The 15,528-nt window shown below is 36.7% G+C and overlaps 1 protein-coding gene across 1 annotated transcript in view; it reads left to right on the forward strand.

Annotated features, from left to right (window-relative positions):
• LOC124162451 overlaps positions 1 to 15,528 on the forward strand; it is a 45,464-nt gene that overhangs the window by 14,361 nt on the left and 15,575 nt on the right. The window contains exon 3 of the mRNA XM_046538991.1: positions 2,239 to 2,394. Within this exon, the coding sequence (XP_046394947.1) occupies positions 2,239 to 2,394 (156 nt within the window). The remainder of the gene's footprint in view (positions 1 to 2,238; positions 2,395 to 15,528) is intronic.

Here is a 15,528-nt window from a genome sequence, read left to right on the forward strand (position 1 = left end):
GCTGGAGGAAAGGTGGTCCGGTGTATGCGTCTATGTGTCACGCGTTATCTGATTGGGTCTGGCTTGTTCTGCTTTTCCCGCTATTTTTGGTGATGATGTATTTAAACGATGTAGAACGTGTTGTTATTCGAAAATTCGGAAGACATGCAGTCAATTTACCCGGTGGAGAACCTAAGAATAATTTCTCTACCTAATACGCCGGGAAAAATCCAAGACCTCTGAATTAGATTATGATTTTGGATTTTACCCCGCTCTTTCAGCGCTAAAAGTAATTTTATTTATATTCCTTTATTATTTTAATAAACCGATCAATATAAAAAAGAAAGAGTTCAAAATGGTATTCATTAAAGGGGAAATAGGCATTAATTACCTTAGTTCCGGTTGTAAAAATAGTTTATCGTATCAACGGGTTTTAGTTCAATCTATTACCTGTTTTGTCAGCTGTGGGAAATCATTTCTAAAAATATATTTATACCGTGTAATTTTTTGGAGTTAGGCTCCTTTTTATTCCAATTACCTTTAAATTACATGGATTCCATTATAATTACATGATGTGCAAAATTTTAAAAATACTTCGAAAATTTTGTAAAATGAGAATGGATTTTGGTTTTACATTGCAGAGGGAAACATCACTTGGTTTTCAGGCTTGTTTCTCTAACACGACTATCATCACCCTTGAGTTGTAAGAACTTCGTCTAGCAGTATAACATCTCGTGCCGCTAAAGAAATAATATGAGCAGAAACGGAAAAAATATTTTGAGAATTGAATTAGGTAATCTAGCATGCTAAATATATTGGCGTTTAACTAGTGTCTGTGCATCTTTAATCATGGGAAATTATGGAGGTTTTTGAATAAAGTTCAAAGAAGGGAATTTGATAATGTGAAGGCCATAAGAATTCGAATTCAATTCGAAAGTAAGTGTATCCAAACATTTTTTAAATAAGTTTTCAAAAGCGACTCACGCTTGGGTACAACTATGCATTTGGTCTCGATAGAGGTAGACTTCTTACCGATGGCAACATTTTATTTCCACGAAACGGGAATACCTCTTCTTTCACGTCCCACAAAATTTTTTCCCACAAAATGGGCTCTGCGTTTCTTCCTCTCTCCGAATACTAGCAACCCAAGCTCCGTGTTATTTTTTACTGGCGCTAAATCGGTCTGAGAAAGTGCAGACGCTTCTGAGAATTGAATCCAATCCTACCTCTTTCTTCGTCTTCCTATGCATGTATCGAGCTTCTATATTTATATCACTTTGGAGGAATTTAGCTTTGTCCATACGGGGCCAAAATTGCGTGAAAAAATACTTGATTAAATTGAAAAATCGACATCCTTCCCTATTTATTATTCTGATAGCCTCTGTTCATTCGTCAATGGATATTGGCCATTTACAGGATTAAAATGCTATTTGATAGTGCAGGGCAAAAATTACCCGTACATATTTGCGGGAGTCGAACTTTTCCCCGTCAATTAGTGAAACCGCATACTATTAAAAACCTGTGGCACCGAAGTTAAATAACTAATAAATGTTTTGTTACGCGTATGCTGTTGCTTAATTCCTGAATTAATAATGATGCCTAATTAATAATGCATATTTTTTCTCGAAAATCCATGCATAATCAAAGCAATTGATATCAGATCCAAAATTGGTAATTCAAACGGAAAATAATAATAGCTTTTAATGGGAAAAGAAAATTTATACGGTTCATAACATTTAATCATTGTATTTCATTCCCAAAATCTGTCTTGGCGTAGCGTAGACTATATTTCCTGAAATAAACTCAACCCTAGATATTTTGATACATTTATGCTGGTCACCCGCAGCGAAAGACAAATGATTATAATTAGCTTTCTCTAGCCCCGCACAGAGGAATTAACTCTCTTCGTTAACTGAATGGTGAGGATTATCTTCACATTTAAATTTTACAACCGGTCCACCTCAACATGACAATGTAACGCTTACTTCGTCTGAATGTCCTTCAGAAAGATTACTATACCACAAATGGCTCTGGCCATTTTACCTTTCTACCTTTTAGAACATCCATATGAAGTTAACTTTTTAAAAACACTTATTCTCTTGAACCAATTGTACGTTCTGTGATTAATGACCTAACACGACATCAAACGCTTTTGGTTAAAAATGTGGAATTATTCTACTGGCATATTGTTGCATCTTGGCGGAGTGTCGAGAATTAAGTGATTCTCGTGTTTCTACGAAACCTTTTTTATGTTCGCAGACGCTGTGGAACCTCTGGCGAGAGAAAGTGAAGTTCCTGAGTCCGGAAGAAGATGGCTCCTCCGTCTCCGAGACATCGGCTGCATCATCTTCGACTTGCAGCTCCTTGTATTTGTTGAAAACTCGTTCCGGGGTCACAAGTTCAGGTGTCCACCAGGTAATACCTCACCTGTACCTCTCCACTTCTCAGCCTAAGATTAAATTGGTTATCTTTTACGTTAGGCAATTCCTACCTGTCAACGTGAACTATGCAAATAAAAATTAAGCTATATTTCACGTATACTTTAAACAAAAAGTCTTTCGAAAATTCCTCCAATAAAACGATATGTAAGTTAATTAGATACAAAAATATACATATTCGTCGAAGGTTACGTATTTTGGCTGGGAATTTTTTCCACCACATGAATCGAGTACGGCGCCATCTTCGGGGAACTAACGTATTTTCTCCTAAAATGTCCAGTCCGTAAATCATTCATTGCTCAAAAACTAAAGGGAAGGTGGCCTCGAATTCTATAATCGAGTGAAAAGCTTCGTTTAGCTAGATATTTACCTGATATTTATTTTTTATATTTAGCTGTAGATGCAATATTTCTCTTACTGCTTGACCTATCATCGTATTTCGCGCCAGAAAAATCGAGTTCAATTTATTGTGATAGTAAAAAAAATTGGTCCACTCGCGGTAGTTTAAAGTTTTTATCACAGGTAATTTGGCTTCTTGTTGGGTAGTTTGAGGAGAATTTCAACTCCCGTTTATCACGTCAGTGAGCAATATGACAATGTGAAATGTGACTGACATTCGTAGACAAGTGGCTTTTACTTATCCATCAATTATTTTTAAACCTTATTTGTTAAGCCGGTGAAGTGGAAATTTTCCTTTGTAGAGCTACCGTAATAATTACCATATTTTCAATTTTTCCTGAAATTACGCATGAGGGTGCAGTCTCTCTTTATCCGCCACTGGCCTCTCTTTTCCCTTCCCTCGACTTTCCTGCATAACCCTGAGACTGTTTCACGGTTCTGAGATGCCGGACTGTTTAAAATAAATTTGTTTACAATAATGACTATTAACTCCGTTATTTTAACAGAGGATAGGAAAACATAACTACTCAATATTTTTTAATATGTCACTATATGATATTGAAAGTGAAACATAGATAATTTGAGTCCTGATATTCAGGAGCTCTCTTATTTCCAAAGTTACTATCGTTCGCAGTTGAATGAAAAGTTTGGACGATAAATTTCTACATTTCACGCCAACTTTTTACGAGGAAAATAGGCAACGAGAAATTTTCGGAGACTTACAGGCAAAGAAAAGGTTTTTCTTTTTCGGAGACTGATGATTCATTTAAAACACACTATATTCTTGAATTTTTAAAGGTATACAAACTTGAGTATTTATAAGGTAAAGTCTTGTGGAGTTTCCTGGATCTCAAATGTATAAACTTAACATCTGTGGAATTATTGGTGTAAAATTTTCGGACTTTAGATGGAGGTAGCTTCGGATTTTCTGGGCAATTCTTAGGTACCTAAGAAAGACGATAAGATGGTGTTAATATGCAATGAATAGAAGTTTTCACTTCCTCTTGTCGCAGACTGTTGACCAGTCCAAAGTAACCAAGATTACAAGGTGCGCTTTTTACGTGATAACACCAATTAAAAGCGAGATAAAATGTGTCATAACCCATTCTCTGACCACACCTGTTCTTCCTAGAGTCCGTCTTCCATTTACTCCTCAGATTCATCTAATGAGATCGCTATAGACGCAATTAGTACACGACCGCTGTTTAGACACCATTTCCCGAATTTGTGGCAGTCATTATTTCTGCGGTCGAATTATGCTTAGTATAAGAACATCGATTACATTCGTAAATAACTTATTCACCGCTTCATCTATCCATTGCGGAAGGATTTGGTGAGCAGATAAAAGAGATAAATATAGCCATTTGCCAGAATAAAGACTTTAAATGAATATTTTTCCAATAGAATCCAAAAGTCAGATATCTTACAAAAAATTCACCCGGTCAAAAGTTCTATCCGTCGTAAAAACATGGTCCTAAGCCTTAAAAGAAGAGAATTCTCTGCGAAAAAGCTAACTTACCTCGTACAGGAAATAAATTTTACGAGCGTGCTGCGCCCGCTCCCAGCGGGCTTCCCCCGCTAGGGATAGGCGCGTTTCTAATTTTAAAATGTAGAAAAAAAGGCAGGGTCTTATGTACAAATTTAATTTGAATGTTCATGTACAAATTGAGGTCAGAGGACCTCTTTAAACACAACATTGGAAGTAATTACACTATCCTCTGTCAAACGCACATGATGACTCATACTTACGTATCAACAGGAGACTTGAATGTGGAATCAGCCGCATTTTGATAAAAGTTATTTAAGGCCTGGTTACACGGTACATGAGAATGTACAAGAAAATGTGAGAATGTCTGAATCTCAGAATGAACGTGAAAATGCACCGTGTAACCACGCAAAATGTAAGAATGTATGAATTTCTGAACGCCTGCTCTAATTTCATTCAGACAATCATACAATTTGAACTCAGAGTCACCTGGTGGCAGACTACGAAAACGTCAGATTCATTTCATCTGGCTTGTATAGGCGACTTCTTTGTTTACGTACGGCCCAGATAGTTATTTGGATTTGATATGATCTTGCTTGACTTGGATATCTCACTGATTGGATATGGGTAGCGAAAGAATAAAACACAAGAAAGGGGATGGGTAAAAGGAATGATCAGATGGAAAGGCCATTAATGTATGAGAATTGTCCAAGAATGAGATCCAAATGATCGTTAAAAGGTCATAAAAAAGCCTGTGATAGGCAAAGAAATAAGTTTCAAGTACTATTTACGCTGTATTTACTCGAGTTCCTGTTTTTGAATCAAGACCGACTGCAAAACGAGTCGAAATTTTAGGTGTTGCGTTGACATGCAGCGAACGCTATGGGGATCGCAGTAATAAATATTGAATTTACCTTGCCAAAAGCCTCATATTTCTAGTATATTCCTGTAGCGTGCGCCGATTCACAGGAGAAGGATGGAGGGAAATCACGACACACTCGCTTTCAAGACTAAAATTCAACTGCCTTTATTATGTCCTGTTTTTTATATCACAAGGCTTAAGCCCTAGTAGCACAATTTGTGTTCAGAGTATGCTCAGGGCATTTTCAACACATATGTAAGATGTGTTCAACACAATTTGAGCACATGCTGAGCATATGTAAATGTCCGGCAAGGCATATGCTCAACATATGTTCAACACAAGTTTTCAACATATGCTCAGAATGTTTTCCACACATGCTCAACATATGTTTTTAACATATGCTCAGCATATTACCCACTTATGCTCAACATATGTTTTTAACATATGCTCAGCATGGTTTCCAATTATGCCCAACATATGTTTTTAACATATGCCCATCATTCTCCCAAAATATGCTCAGCATACCCTAGTGAAAATATCTACAGGATTTTTTTTCCAATAGTAATTTGACAATGGGAAACATTTGTTTCTATAGGAAATTTTTATGTTCCTACAGGAAAATTTTATTTTCCCATAGGAACCTAAAATTTTCCTATAGGAACAATCATTTCCCATTGTCAAATTACTAAAGGAAAAAGAAATCCTATGGAGATTTTCACTAGGGTGAGGTTGCATCCATTTATCCCCCTTATGAAAAGTATTCCCTTACAACCTTGCAATACCTATAGATGCACAAATTCTCTCCTTTTTACCGCTCCTGCCTTTCACTGTGGACTTAGGGCATGATGTCAGACCTACACATTGCATTCACTCAAGTTATCAGATTATCACTTTAAATTGAAAATGTTTAATCATTAATACAACTAAATTTGGTCAAGGATTTGAAATCGCCAATGTTAATTTAAAATTTATAAATGATAAGCATTCGACAGAATAAAGCATTGATGGTACTGATTATCATGTTGTCTAACCCTTCAACATCCTCTTTAGCCCCGTCATCGTACAGCTCTCACCAGCTCCACTGCACATGTGCATCTGAAAGCATTACACTCCACACTGCTAGATTACAACGTACGAAAGATTGAACGAACAAGGAAAAGGGCTAAGGCATGTTTTAGTAACATTAATAAGAATATTGATACATAGGTGGTATCATGAGCCACTATAATGCTTTAGCCCAAATTATTTGTAATTATTAAAGTCTACTGCCACTTTATCCTTTGATGGAGCTCCTACGGAATATGTAATCAATTGGTAGATAATGGATTACATAGGATATAATAGGAGAATCAAGTATGACATAGTTCTGCAATTTGATAATGAAGTAGATTTATTCTAATAAAAAAACATAAGCATTTAACATTATCAACAAATATTTCAATCCTATTCTTTTCCTTGATTTCTCTCAGTCTTCTTCAGGCAGCACGACCATCATAGCCACTCCCCAGTTAACTCAAGAAAGGCACATTTATCAGCACTGCTAAACATAAGACAAGAGTGGAGAGCATCTGTAGATTAAAATAAACAGAAATCAATATTTATCCACTAAACAAGCACTAAACAGCAAAAAATTATTACTTCTTTAACCTGAAAATGGTGAATATTGACATCTTTCATGAATGGTAAATTAACATTAAGTTGCAAAATTTAAAATTTGCATGAGACAGACTAAGGAGAGGAAGTAGCAGTAAGGGAAGTATTGCATCATAAGTTCACACAATATGTAATGTAAAAGTTATTCATGTCAGCTAGTGTATATACATTGGTCTTAAATATCAATAATCCTACAATACATTTCCATGTAAGTCCATCAACATAATACAATTATTGAGAGCTAGATGAAGATAATACTAATAGATTAGTGAGGTCATGAACATTTTAAGACACCGATTCATTTCCATGCAAGAGGGTGAAGTTCTTCAAAAAATAAAAATGTCATTTTTTTGCATGACTAAACAGACATTTCTCATTAACAGATTTTGCATTGCTTAAAATATGTAATGAAATATGGAAAGCAAGAAAATTATGATGAACCTGAGAGTATCATGTTTAACAGAACAAACGGTTCAATTGACAACGACATTAAATTTAATTCCACTATAATGTGGAGCCTTATATTCCATAAAAAATCGCTTAAGATACACATTATGTGACTTTGGTCTCTAATTGTCCATGAAATTATAAATACCAATGCGCATATGGTGTATGTCTTGAAATCCGTGAAACCCAAGCAATATATATGCCAGATTTGGCTAGTATTTGAGGCACGAACCACAGGAATACTGTAGATACTGCATATAAACTCGATTATTTTTGTCCCCTTACTTCTGAGTGAATCGCCTAAGTGCTAAAGTAAATTTTTAGTAATCTGATGGAAAAACTAACGATAGTACGTATCATGCACTCCTTTTGAGCCATCCCCATGGGTTACCCATGCCAATTCTTTGTTTCGTTCCCTCATATCAGAGTGCAACTGTGTTAACATGATTCCTAGTCGAGACTACTCATATTTACTGTTAGCACTTCGCTGCGACAGTTATTCACAAAATAAGTTCGTTAATGATACTTGGTTACAAATTAGTTAATTATGCCTCAAAATGATACCATGAAAGAGCTCTAGAGGGCTAATTCATCATCCAGCGATTAGTTTAGCATTCATGAAATGGTGCTGTTATCATAATTTTATGGCCTTGTTACAATATTAGCATGAACAAAAAAAGAGTTTATGAATAGATTCACAAACGAAATTAGAACAGGCTCTAAGCCTTGACCAAGAATTTATTACTTCCTTCACATTTTATTGTGGCTATGATTGATTTCGATCGAACATTTTCGCACTCACTCGGTTACATGCATCATATTCGATCCAAGTATTTACATTGGGCAGGAATAACATAATACGGCATTTATGACCACAATTCAGTTCATAAATAGCCATTGAGAACTTTTACCATACCACACAAGAACAGTCAGAACTAAAATAGTAATATCATACATTCATCCGTTCATAAACAGCGATTGAGAACTTTTACGATATCACACAAGAACAGTTAGTACTAATTGTAAAATAGTAATTTCATATATTTATCTACCAATGTACTTACATTTCATGCTTCTAGATGATTCCGAGGTAACTGGGCTCTCTCCTCTTGTATAAAGTAACGTAAACAACGTGCGATTTGAGCAATGAAATCATAGCAACATGAACACACACAACAACGTCGACGCATGCGTCTCGCTCTTCAATTATTTTTAAAGTGTTAAAATCAGGGCCTTGGTTAAAATTATGAATTGATATACTTGAATTAGAATAAACTAGAACTAGATATATTCCTTTACATTAATGATAAAACTAGCATGCAGTATTCGAATCCTGATCGCTGATTTGTCGACGAAATATTTCTCAGAACGCATAGATATTTTCTTGAAAATATGATCAACATATTTCGTTGAACACATGTGGAGCATATGTCTACGTATATATGCTCAACATATTTCGTTGAAAACATGTGGAGCATATGTCTACGCATATATGCTCAACATATTTTGTTGAACACATGTGCAGCATATTTCTATGAAAATATGCTCAACACATCGTCTGAACATATGCTGGAAATATTTCGAGCATATGTTGAAAACATGTGGTTGTAAACATCTGCTGAACATATTTTCAGCATATGCTAATGTTGTGTGCAAAACATATTTCCCTGACATAATCTGAGCATATGCTCAACATTTCTTGTGCTACTAGGGAGGGCGCGAGAAAATTTTAAAATGTGCTTGTATTATGGAACACTACTATCCAACAAAATTTGAACGATATCGGCGAAAGACACTTCGTGAATATTCCTTGTTAGGGGCTCCTTTCGAGGAGAGGCCGGCCGCCCCTTAGATTCCTTATTTTTCTCCGTGGCTAAATCGTAATCAGTATTTATTCTCGTAAACAGCCACTTTCCTTTTAATTTTATCCTGCAATGGGTAGAATGATAGGTACATTTATAGAGTTGTTTACAAAGTGAAATAAGTAACTTGATAAAATCCTGCGGTAACCATGATTTAAGAGTGTACTTACGTTGAGGATATCCCTTTGACAATATAGATAATGTATTTGACTCCGTTCTGTGAATCATTGACCACTTATTCCTCTTATTTTTGTCCTTTCGAACACAAGCAAAAAACTTCTCCGGCGAGTAAATAGACGACGGAGCACTTTATATGGTTTTATGGGATACACGATTTATATGGTTTTCACACGTTTTTCTATTGAAGGTCCATGCTGCAATACACTTACTGCATTAAGCAAATGATGTAGGTGTGTAACGTAGATCACAATCTGCAATCAACTTATTTGGATTAAATCTTTCCAAAGCTCCCCAAACAATCGCCTTTATTTATTTCAACAACGCCTTGGCAACCCAAAATATTCACAATCCGAAGTTTGATGTTAAAACAGCAATTATATTCGCCAAATATGCGTTTGAGGCCCCACATAGACAGTTTTTCTATCCACTTCCTAGGCCTGTCATCAGTGGATACCGTGCCGTGATGTAACGTGCGCACGCTCCGTCACGTGTTTTCAAACAGTCGATGAAGGTTATTTTTAATGACTCATATCTCAGCTGTAAAACATTATTCATCCGCGAAATTTTCGGCAAGTACATTTGAGGTAAGTATCTTATTGTTCTAGTACTTTTAAAAAAGTTTGCATGTTCCCCATTGGTTTATATTTGAAGTTGAAATAATTTGTTGCGCATTTCAAAATGTACGAAAAAATGTCCGAAAAAATGTACCGTGTAACCACCTACTCGTGGATCATGTCCATGAGAATGTACAAGAATCTGTTCAGAAAACCATTCAGAAAAATGTACAGAATCTTGTACATTCTAATGTACCGTGTAACCAGGCCTTTAAAGAATGCGAGGTATTGTTGCAAATGAACAAATGTATCAGTTTGTGCGCCGTTAACGTCAGGAATATTTACCGGTTTTTGTTTATTTTGTTTTGAACAGAGCGTTGAACTTGACGTATCCACCCTGCACCAAAGAATATTATCTCTTCACGCACAAGAAAACTCAAGGTGGCTGGGCGGTACCAAAAAGAGTGGCCAACAGCAATCCCATCATTAGCGTTATTATGGGGAATGGAAAAAGTTAGCAAATAAAATACTTGTAAATATATTTTCTCAAAATCCTTATACTTCTCCTTCTTCGTGTGTATTAAATACAAAGGAAACAAAATTTCCCATCCAAATAAGCAGCATAGAAACAAACAAAATATCGCCGTAGTTAGCTTATCAGACCCATCAAATCCACCGCGTGATCTCGGATTTTGCCCTTTCAATCTAAATCGCTAATAGGACGTTTACTCTGAGCCCTCCTCAGTCCTCGTACTACACAAGAAGGAACGGGTACCCACATGAAAATTTACCTCTACCCGCGTGACTTAAACCCATACCGCCTGCATTAGCGATTAAGCCAACATATTCATGCCACCTCACCTACTCTATTCCCGGAAATTGTTTTTCTTCCGAACGATCTTGGTGGTATTAATAACCCTTAAGATTCAGGTCTGTCTATGGCTTTTAGTCCGCGGCTTCTTTGAGGAAAGAAGTAACCGGGAATTCGCAGAAAATCTATGCCCTGAGTGTACAATGGCTCAGGCGAGACTCGAACCCGCGACCCCGGGAATAGACGGCGGGTCCTGCCATCATCGAGACCAGAACTGTCTTTAGATGATTGGTTTGGGTTGTTGCATTCTCTATTGTGACCTTATTTATCATGTGCGCACCTGAAATTTATGCCCCTCGTAAGAATCTCCTATCGATGCTAAGTCTACATTCAGATTGACATATTGACTTTACAATGAATTATAAACAGCGCGAGTACATGCATGTTTTGTTCAAGATTTGAGATACGTGCGAGATGTTTGGTGGGTTGTGCAAAATATATAGGTGCGAATTTCTATTCATGATGCTCAGCACAGGTTCCTACGTGCTATGCTAATCTTGTTTTCAACCCCCACTCCGTTTCTCTGCATTATTCCTCCCTGACCTCAATTCCACTGATCCATTATGGAGCTGGCGACCTCTACTACCGGTCTCTCCCCACGTAAATCCAAACAAGTTCGTCTAAGTAGCTTGCTCGTTCTATTAAATGCAGGGCAGTGAATGTTGCATAGAGCGACTTTTGCGGAAAGTAATGGCGTTGACATTTAGAATATTGAAAGAGAGAGAACCTTCATGTTTTCCGGAATGAAGAATTAACTCATTTAATTTTTTCGGTCAGTATAAAAAAATTAAAAATTACGCAAATACCAAAAGTAATATATTTACCGACAGATTCATGGGCGTACCCAGCGAGGGGCAGGAGGGGGGAGCCCCCCCCCCCCTAGAAGCAAAAATCGCAAATGTCTTTAAGGAAAATAATATTTTTTCAAGCAAATAATTTTAAAAACTAATAAAGAGCTGTTACAGTTTTTTTTAAATTTCGATTTCATTCACCTTTTCCAAGCTTAAATCTTACCTACAACTTGAATAACCATGGCTTGCCCCCCCCCCCCCCCTAGTTTTGATCATGTGTACGCACTTTGACAGATTACTTGTATCAGAGCTGTAAATGAGGAGAAAAAACACAGTGCTGAAGCTTATCGACAAGCCTCTCGCAAGTTGCTCCTTTTGATATTAAAGCTACATTCGGATTAAGTAACTAATTTGACGATGATTTAAACCTTAAACCGCGACAAAAGAGCGTGATGGTAATCCTCATTCCTCTCCAGGGAGTTCACTCGCCATTTACTCCTAATTATCTTGGGTTATGCGTAGAATTACCCCACTCACCTGGAAATAACTCCGCTGAATCCGCAAGCTTTTCAAATGGGCGCCAACTTTCGCGAAATTTTTATTTGAACTCACCAGTGAATGGCGGAACGTAAATCCATTTTTCTTTCGCCATGAATATATTTTGCTCGCGACTCCTACCCTCCTGATTCATGAATGAAATTTCGATTTAGGGTCAAAGGTAACGACCGCTTCATCCTGATGTTCACGCAGCAGGTTTGGAATAACTTCTCGTGACTTAGAGAAGTAACTTGATAGATGTTTTTTTTGCTTTTGAGTCTTAAAAGTGTACAATACCTACGCACGTAATATCAAAGTTGACGTGTTAGCTTTTGGCAACTCAAAATTTATTCCTGCGTGAAGCTACCAACATTACTACCACGTACATGACAGTTGTAAGCAGGGATGGCAACCCAGACGGCACAGAATCCTCCGTATCTAATTCGTATGCAGATAGTATCAATTGACGAAAAGCGATGGGGCGATATTCAATGGATACTATGTGCATACGAATTAGATACGGAGGATTCTGTGCCGTATGGGAAGTGAAACGAAACGAAAGTCAAAACCAGTAAAATTTCATTAGTTTCGTTCCCGGAAGCGCAGTGTAGAAACGAAACGGATTTAAACTCAGGGAGCTAAACTCCGGGTCGAAACGAAATCAGAGTCAAAACTACTTCGGGTCGAAACTTAACTAAAACTCTGGGACGAAACGAAACACAGATAATGCTTCACCATAACCACGTTTTTCACCTTCAAATAATTTAATTTCGACCCACACAATGAGTTCCAAGTGTGGTTGAATGAAATGATTTTTACCAATAATAGTAGAATGGTGAATGTTAACAGGCAATTCGATTTTTAAGCTGGATGATTTAACCCCTCGCATAGCACGCATATCAAACGTGGGTTGTAAATGGGTCGAAACTATTCCCTCTTATCCCCCTCCACTCAATTTCTCGGATCGAAACTTAACCATGAGCGGTGGAGTTTCGATTAATTTAAGTTTCGTTCCCGGGAGTAAAGTTTCGTCCCGGGTCGAAACGAAACATTTTCGTTTCGTTTCACTTGCCATCCCTGATTGTAAGAGGGTGTTCTACATTACGGCTATATAAGTTGGAGAAAAAAATTGTTTCACGATATTATAACCCTGGATAAACTACAGAAACTTTGAGCCAAGCGCTCCGATTTGTCGCGATTTTGCTCTGTTGCCGGGTGCACAGGACAAATCATTACTTCGAATGCTTACGGAAACTGGGTAAACTCGCGGCCAATCGGAGCGCTTGGCTCAAAGTTTCTGTAGTTTAAAAATTATTCGTTTTCGACCTGAACATCATTGATAATTTTAATTCCTACTGGCATCAGCTATCCGGAGTTACGATTTCACAACACAATTTTTCTCCACCTTTCTGTTCATACATACCTGCTTAAAACTGCCCCAGTTCGTAAAATAAGTAAAAAATAAGTCATGCATTTTTATGCAATTATTTTTAAACACGACTGCAAATTGCTAGAAGGAAATAGAGGTGCGCTAACTCTAACAGGACGTAGAGATTCTTTTGCTTGGGGTTTCGCATAGTAAAGTATGCTATATGCTCGAATCCTAGAAATCTACAACCGTAAACTACACTTATGATCTGAAAGAAGTATACAATTAAGGATAATCTAAAAAAAAAAGAGGACGCGAACTACCCGCTTCCGGTCAGATCTGGAAGTTAAAAATCTCTTTTAATTAAAACGCTAACATAAACGCTACTATACGATAATTATTTGTTGATTAGAATAGGTTCATCCATCGAGGAGGCCCGGTAGAATGAACGTGAATGCATACTTTGCGGCTGATTTTGTGAAGATAAAACTCCTTCTTTGGCATTTTTGTTATATTTCAATAAAACATCGATTTATTTACTCCATGGTAATGTGCGAATGCATTTTAAAATGATAGATATTTTGCATATTTTATCTGTCCAATTTTTTCAAATCGTATACAACATTTTAAAATACAATATCTACATCATTCAAAAGCCTGAGAAAATATCAATTACCCGCATTTACTCGTCCGATGAAAACCATCACTAATATTATAATCCGTGGTAATTAAACAAAAAGGGTATTCATCAGTTATGAAGGCTGAGCCTCTATGGCTATGACATTTTTTTCAGTATAAATTAATTTTTTTTTTTTTGATGTTTTTAACATTCGGGAACATGGATATGGACGAGTCTCAAGGAACGTAAAATTACTGGTGAAAAGTAAGACAGTGAAGGTCTCAAAGAGACATGCGCAAGTTAACTTAGTTGTTTCATCCTTTTTTCCCGTACTGTAAGCCTCCATCTAGTGAGGACTTGTTTCCTGAAGCATGCAACATCGATCCGAAGTAAATGGCTCAAACAGCTATTGCGGCGAAACCCACGTCCTTTTGGTTATTAGTTAAGCCTTCGCCTATAGGACAAGAAAATCATTTCCTCAGGTTTCTATACGAAATGCACTGGCAGGTATCTCAGATCTCTGGAACAATCTGTTTCCCGTCGGCTTGCTTTTCCCCGCGGTTCAATGACCTTGTAAGGTCGTTCGATTTCTTCCCAGCGGTAGCAGTCCGTGTATAACCTCGCATCTACCAACCGCTGCGTCATTTGAAGTTCCATAAGAACTTGATTGAGAGTAGTCGCCAGTATCGCTGTGCCTTACATTGAATCTGCATAGTCTCTCGTAGTGGTGTGCCCATATATAATTATGTGGCTGAGTTTTGACATGATCATGAATGCAAAAACTATTCCTCTGAACCCATTGAGCAAGACATTTCATAAGTATCACTGATAATGCTTCGATTGATGACAGTTATATATTGATTTTTGTAGGTGGTGCAGTATTCATTGATGGATTATAGGGTTGATTTCCAAATGGAAGTCTATTGACAGGATTCCGATTGACTTCGTAAAGATTGAAAATTACAAATGTTCGCTATTGATATTTTTGAAGGATAATTGTAGTATATCACATTCATCTTGGTTTGAAGTGCATGCATGCACTTTTGCAGGTAATTACCCGTGTTTCACTCTGAAATTTGACTTTTCTTAGAGAAAAAATATTTTTGTTTTGGCCAAGAGTTGAACAAAAGTTTTATACGCGCTGAACTCAATTTAAAGGAAGTTAATTCATTCTTAAACAGGATTTTTATTTCTTCGTTTAAAATTATGCCTATATGAAATTGGAGAGATTTTTAAGAAGTATTTCCGCAACAATTTTCGTTTATAATAGTTTTTATCTTCGGTAATTTAAATACAGATCGGTTGATCGATAAAATATCTCGATCAAAGTGTTTTATCTTTATCATGTATTTCTTGAGAAATATTTTTCTAGAAAAAATCAGTTGGTTGTTTTCAAGAAAAACTTCGCAGGACACTCATGTACCTTATGTTGGTATAAAAATAATGTTTATTTTCTTTTTTGATATATTTAAAATTTTCTT

Source organism: Ischnura elegans, chromosome 7 (assembly GCF_921293095.1).
Source record: "Ischnura elegans chromosome 7, ioIscEleg1.1, whole genome shotgun sequence".
NCBI classification, from domain to species: Eukaryota; Metazoa; Arthropoda; class Insecta; order Odonata; family Coenagrionidae; genus Ischnura; species Ischnura elegans.